This window comes from Aethalodelphis obliquidens, unplaced genomic scaffold, assembly GCF_003676395.1.
Source record: "Aethalodelphis obliquidens isolate GAN/ISIS:26980383/991018 unplaced genomic scaffold, ASM367639v1 scaffold62, whole genome shotgun sequence".
Classification (NCBI taxonomy): Eukaryota; Metazoa; Chordata; class Mammalia; order Artiodactyla; family Delphinidae; genus Aethalodelphis; species Aethalodelphis obliquidens.
In genome coordinates, this window is record NW_020838006.1 from 11,405,972 (window position 1) to 11,412,714 (window position 6,743).

The following is a 6,743-nucleotide window of genomic DNA, read 5'->3' on the forward strand; positions in this document are numbered from 1 at the left end:
TTTGTTTGTTTTTGTTTTACTTTATTGTGGTAAGAACACAACATGAGATCCACCCTCTTTTTTAAAAATTTTTTGGCCATGTCATGCAGCATGTGGGATCTTAGTTCCCCAACCAGGGATCGAACCCACACCCTGTGCAGTGGACGTGCAGAGTCTTAACCACTAGACGGCCAGATAAGTCCCAAGATCCACCCTCTTTAACAGATTTTTAAGTGTTCAAGCTGTCTAATAAAGGGGGCAGCTGCCATCCCACTCCAGCTGATGGTTGCCACATGGATCCGTAACCCAGCATTGCTAGAAAGCCAGGCTTTTATAGGAAATCCTCTTGTTTTTTAAATATTAGCAACTAATTCAAAACTAAATACATTGCACAGCACCCACCATATCTGCTGATCAGATTAGGCCCATGAACAGCCTACTTGGCATGGAGTATGAGCACAAACCACATGAACAGTAGAGGAGGGAGGAGACCAATGATGAGTTAGAACCCTACAGATGGCAGAACGGGTGGGGGAGCAGGCTCCCTTCCAGACTTGAGAAGGCCTAGAAAGGGCCAGAGCCTTCAGCTAACACACAAAGCTAACACACTTGGTTGTTTACCATGTGCCCAGCTCTCAACTGCATTATCTCCATCTCACAACATCAGGAGGCGGATACTACTTTCATTATCCCCATTTTAGAGCTGAGGAAACAGAGCTTTCAGAGGTTGTGTTAGATCTGGGACTCAAAATGAGGTCTCTCTTCACTGTTTACATGTTACAGCCTCCCTGGGTTGCAACCCTTGACTCCAACAAAAGGTTTTAATTTGGGGTTCACAAGAATCTCTTTGCCTCATTTAACAGATAAGTCTCAAAGAGGGAAAGTTCTTTATAGAACAAAGCTAATAGAGGCAAAAAGAACAATAAAATAGAAAATCACCATTATGTAATCCCTGAGGAAGTAACAGATCAAAGCTGGGTAGATCATAATTTAAGTGAAGGGCTATCAGGAACTTGATAATAAATCAGATTAGGTTATTTCCTGATGTGATGTGAAAGCAAGCATTTCCTATGATGTATTCTTGCCAAAAATATTAGAACCTGAGTCTGAATGAGCCTCTACCAGTTTATAGGAAAAGTGGGCGATTAGTGGGACAGATATAATGACACCACAGGGATACAACAGAAATGTGAAAAATTTTAGAGCAAATGAGCTAGTTTTTCCAACAAATGGCAAAGAAAAGAAAAGGGAACTGTTAAGTATTTTTAGAGACTTAAGGGACATCAACAAAATGCAGGGTGTAAATCTTGTTTGGATCCTGATTCAGACACATCAACAAAAACACATTTTGTGGGAACAAAAGAAAATTGAACATCGTGGAATTCAGGGCATGCTACTCCAAAATATGGTACCTTGGCATATTGAATATTTCAAGCTGAAGGAATCTGAGAAATGGCAGATGCTGGAAGGACTCTCAGACCTTCTCCCATGAAAGAGGTCATGAGACCCTCATATTAGAAGTGTCCTCCCTACATCCAGAGGGACACAGATTTTGAAAAGGCCTTACTAAGTTCCCTCCAGTTTACTACACCTAGCTCATAACCTTATGTCCTATCACATTTTTCCATGACTTTCTACTTTTCATCAAACTTACTATAAAAATGCTCGGGTTTAACTGCTTCTTTGGGTCTTCATTTCCTTATGAAGGCTCCCATGTCATATAAAACTTATATTAAATAAATTTGTATGCTTTTATTAATCTGTCTTTTGTTATAGAGACCTAGCCAAGAACCTTAAAAGGATAGAAAGAAAAAGATACTCTTCCTCCCCTATCACATCTTCTATTAGATGATGTTAGATAATAATTAAGAATAACTATTAATTGTGTTAGCAATGATAATGGTGTTGTTACATATATTTTTAAGTCTTTACACTTTTTCTCAAAAACCAAATGGAAGAATTATTACATGAAAATTTCTATACCTCGGGCTTCCCTGGTGGCACAGTGGTTGAGAATCTGCCTGCCAGTGCAGGGGACACGGGTTCAAGCCCTGGTCTGGGAAGATCCCACATGCTGCAGAGCAACTAGGCCCATGAGCCACAACTACTGAGCCTGCACGTCTGGAGCCTGTGCTCCGCAAAAAGAGAGGCCGCAACAGTGAGAGGCCCGTGCACCGCGATGAAGAGTGTCCCCCACTCGCTGCAACTAGAGAAAGCCCTTGCACAGAAACGAAGACACAACACAGCCAAAAATAATAAATAAATAAATAAAATTTTAAAAAAAAAAAAAAAAAAAAAAATTTCTATACCTCAATATCAGTCTTTTGTGGAAAGGCAAGCTTTATTTCAAAGCAACCTGAAAAGAGCAGTCAGGGGGTCCACAACCACAAACTGGTAGGAGGGCACACACAGTTACATGTCCATTGGCAGGGTCTCAGTCGGGAGTCTCGCCCAATACCTGCTCAGTTTCCTCTTCACGTTGAAACTGAAAAGGTAGACTCGAAGATGCCCCTGATGTCCGAACACACTTATTTCAGGAAGGAGGACACCTGGAGTCAACTTAATTGAGCGAATCCGCTTAATTATTAAAATAAATATTCTCTCTGAGAATACGGTTAATTTAGTAGCTTTCTTTGCATTTTCACATTTTTAAAAGAGCTACAGAGGTTCCATTCACCTTCAAAGCAGGTGAGTTGGTAAGAATCCTACCTCTATTTCCTAGGAAATAGATTACATTTGATTACTCCTCACAACAGCCAACTGGAAGATTATTCCATTGCTTTTGAAGCACTGGTTGGGTTGGCGTCTGCGATGGTGGCCAAATAAATGAGATTTCTGTGTAACACATGCTGGTACCTATGGGTAAAAAACAGGTAAAAATTAGACGTTTGCTTTTACTGAACATGAACAAAAAACTGGAAAAGAATTTATCCACCCTAGTGAATGGCTCATCCACTGACTGGATCACTCAGTGTTGTCAACCTTCTTATTTAACATATTGAAGGAAAATACATCCAGAATCTTACCTGTTCTCACTTCTCACTTCCATAGCTACCTCTCTAGGCCAAGCCACTATGACTCCTTGCTTGGACTGCTGGAGCAGTCTCCTAACCTGTCTCCCTGCTCTACCTTTGCACCCCGACTCTAATTATCCGCATAGCAGCCTGAGTGATCACTGTACAATTTAGGTCAAGACCATGTCATACCTCTGTTCAAAACCCTCCAAAGGCTCCCATCTCATTACGAGTAAAGCTGAGCCCTCATGGCCTATAAGGCCCTATATGATCAGGGCCTCTAGTTACCCTCTCTGATCTCATCTCCTACCACTTTCCCTTTACTCACCGAGTTCTAGCCAGAGTGGCCTCCTTGCTATGACTTGGAGATATCCAGCACGCTCTAGCCTGGGGGCTTTTCCACCTGATACTCTCTCTGATTCACGTATCTGCATAGCTGCTCCCCCACCTAAGGCATCTACTCAAATGTCACATCAAAGATACCTGGTATAAAGTAGTGCTCTTCCCCCCACTTACCCTGCTTTATTCTTATTCGAAGTGCTTATTAGTATGTGCCTAATTATATGACTCTACAGTCTAGAAGGTAAGTTCCATGAAAGCAGAGCTGGTATCTGTTTTGGTACTGATTCCCCAATGGCTGAAACAGTGCCTGGTACTCAGTATTACTTATAAAATATCTTGAACAGGGAATTCCCTGGCAGTCCGGTTGTTAGGACTTGATGCTTCCGATGCAGGGGGCACGGTTTTGATCCCTGGTCGGGGAACTGAGATCCCGCATGCCACACAGCACCCCCCCCAAAAAAAAAATTTTCTTTGAACAAACTTAAAGAAGGGACAAGACACTTCCATGATCAATGCACACTTACTGTAATAGCGATTCTCAATCAGGGGGTAGAGCTCTCCACCTAGGAAGACAAATCAGGCTAGGGGGCAGGAAGCGTGGACGGTGCAGTGTGAAACGGTCCATTAGGAGATTTTGATAACTTTCTTACCCCATAGTTCGAGAATCACTGCACCAAATGGAGTGTTTTGCAACTATTTTCCATATAGAAAAATGAGAGTGTTTACTATAAACTGTACAAAAGCAAAGTACCAAATGCCAGTGTCCAATGTAAAGACTTACCCAAAGATGGATATCTCTACTATTCCACTGAGCTGTTCAGTGAGGGATTGTAGGTTACTTTTTTAGGGGGTGGGAAAAGCATGGCTTCGGTAACAATGAAATAAATTTTTTTGTTTCTGTAATAAATGGGGCATAATTCCTGGAACGACATTTAGAAGAGGTTGTTTTCTCTCATTTTGGCATACAGCTAGAGGGCACGTTAAATTACTGTGCCAAATTTACCTCTGTCTTAACCTGGAAATCTTTTATTGGTCTTTGCATGTGTTACAAGAAAAGTATGAGCCAGGGTTCCACGACCAGAAAGCAGCCACTGCTCTCATCATCTCCGGACACTAGTTTTCCGAGCGCTTTCCTCCCCATCCCTGTTGTCATCGGCTGACATGGCTTCACGTGAAGCAGTCTTTGTAATGAGCACAATTCAAGTTTTGAAGAGGGAGCCACGTCTGACTCCAAGCTTCACAGTGCACTGTCCGTATGGTCTTGGGCAGGTAACCTCTCTGAGCCTCATCTGCGATCAATCACTCAAGACTCCTAGTTCAGGTCAGCTGCTGTATTCCTATAGTTTGGCTTCCCCGCCAAATTCATTAGTCAGGGGAATAGGGAGGGGACTTACTGGACGCATTCATTCGCCCGGCCTTTGTTCTGATATTCCACAATACAGCGGATCAACTGATCATTCTCCTCGAGGAGCTGAAAGATCAAAGGGTCAGTGCAGCACGACATCAGGCCGGCGGGGACAACTGCCTCCTTCCCCGCCCCCGCCCCAATGCCGGGATTTCCAGCCCCTGCGCCTCTGCTGACTTCATTCCCATCTGACGGCAAGTCACCCTACGCACACCAGTCTCAGCTGCTCACTCCAGGAAGCTTCCGGCACCCGTAGCACTTCGGGATCTCTGCTAAGATCGCTCTGCCCGCATTAGCGCTCACCCGCTGGATCGTCTCCTGATTGACTTCCGCCTTGCCTCTCAGCCAGTCCGGCACGAAGGCCACCGACATCCCGGGAAGCCAGGTTGGAAGGCTGCCTCACGCTCGCAGACCCCTGCGCGTCTAGACCAGAGCTGACCAGCAGCCCTAGACGCCCTACAGCCGCAGCAAGGAGCCAAGATAAGTGGGCATACGCTCTCGACGTTGATTGGGCCCTCCCACCTAGCGGGCGGGGAACAGGCGGGACGTCATTTGTGATTGGGCGCGCAAGAGCGATTCTCAGCGTCCTCCTCCGACTCTGCCCCTGGGGCCTCGGTGCTGTTTGTGGATCTTTTGAGTTTGCGCAAGCTAGCCTCAGGGGCGGGGCCCGGCGTCAGCTCCTTGCCTTTTAGGCTTTGGGCCCTGCTTGTCTGCGGCAGCACCTTATCAAGGCTGAAACATGGATATCTGGCTCCAAATCCACACCTCTTTCAACACCACTCTGGTGCCTCCAGGCCTGCGTCTGGAGCCTGAACCCTGGGCATTGCCTTCTGCCAAGCCAAACCCTGCAGGGCCAAAGAAAACACCAGTGTCAGCTTTACCCTTTGCTGAGGGAGAAACTCGTCTATAGGTCTCTTTTTCCTTTGGGCCCTTTTTTTTTTTTTTTTTAAATCAGATTTACAACCCTAAAAAGCACTATTATTTTCCCCAATTTACAGATGAGAAAACAGAGATTAAGTTACTTGCCCAAGATCTCATAGCTACTAAGGGCAAAGTCAGTATCTGAACAGAAGCAGTCTGGCTTTAGAATTTTTGATCTCAACCACTGCCCTGCACAGCCTATGCACCATACTGCGGAGGTGGTTTGCTGCAAGATAAAGGGAGGAAGCTGGGCCAACCTCTTGGGCCACCCTGTTACTGCTGGCAACCACTAAAACTCTGAATTGGTTGTCTTCTCTTTTGTCTAGTCCATCCATGGTAAACATGGGAGCAAGGTTGGTTTTCTCTGTAGCAGAGAGTGAGAAGCAGCCACTTAATTTAGGAGGCAGATCTTGGAAGACTTTACTCCTCAAAAAGGGTATCAGGGCATTTCTGACTTCTAGAGCTTCATTTTCCTGAGTGGTGGCCCTGATCCAGAGCAGGCTCATCTGCTTTGCTGTGCTCTCCCTCCACAATTCCCTTATTCATCCCTCGGAGGAGGTTTCATGCCATTTAACAGAGGGCTAAGTGTGAGTGATAAATTAGCTGTGGATGTGTACAGTTTGAGGTGATGTCTAATGGAGATGTTGAAGTTTGTGGCTGGCTGTTTGGCTGGAACTCAGGGCCAAGGACTGGGCTGGTGATGTAAACTTTGAGAAGGATCACTTGTGGAAACTGGCATCATCCTTGAAGCTACTTTGTCACCCTTTCACATCCAATTCATTACCAAGTCCTGTTGATCTTGCTCCTATATTTCTCTGCAGCCTGCCCAGTTCTCTTCCTTTTTACCACTGTTCCTGCCTAAGCTCCAGCTTCATCCTCTCTTGCCCAGTCAACTGCACTGGCATCCCAGCTGGTCCTACCACAGTTTCCATGAGCCTTCTCCACTTTGATCTTAACATCAGCAGCCAAAGTGATTTTTACAAAATGCAAATCCAATCAGTTTTCCCCTGTCCCAAACTCTACCATGGCCTCCAAGAGCCTATATGGTCTTACCTCTTCTTCTCTCTCTAGTGGCTCTCACT

The 6,743-nt window shown here is 45.1% G+C and overlaps 1 protein-coding gene across 1 annotated transcript; it reads right to left on the reverse strand.

Annotated features, from left to right (window-relative positions):
• Window positions 1-2,299: 2,299 nt before the first annotated feature.
• On the reverse strand, window positions 2,300-5,302 carry SS18L2 (SS18 like 2). Its single transcript, XM_027088221.1, has 3 exons — window positions 5,044-5,302; window positions 4,730-4,806; window positions 2,300-2,835 (listed from the first exon to the last, which is right to left on the reverse strand). Exons 1-3 carry the CDS (start codon window positions 5,110-5,112, stop codon window positions 2,748-2,750), a joined length of 234 nt encoding a protein of 77 aa, XP_026944022.1. The 5' UTR covers window positions 5,113-5,302; the 3' UTR covers window positions 2,300-2,747.
• Between the last annotated feature and the right edge of the window lie 1,441 nt (window positions 5,303-6,743).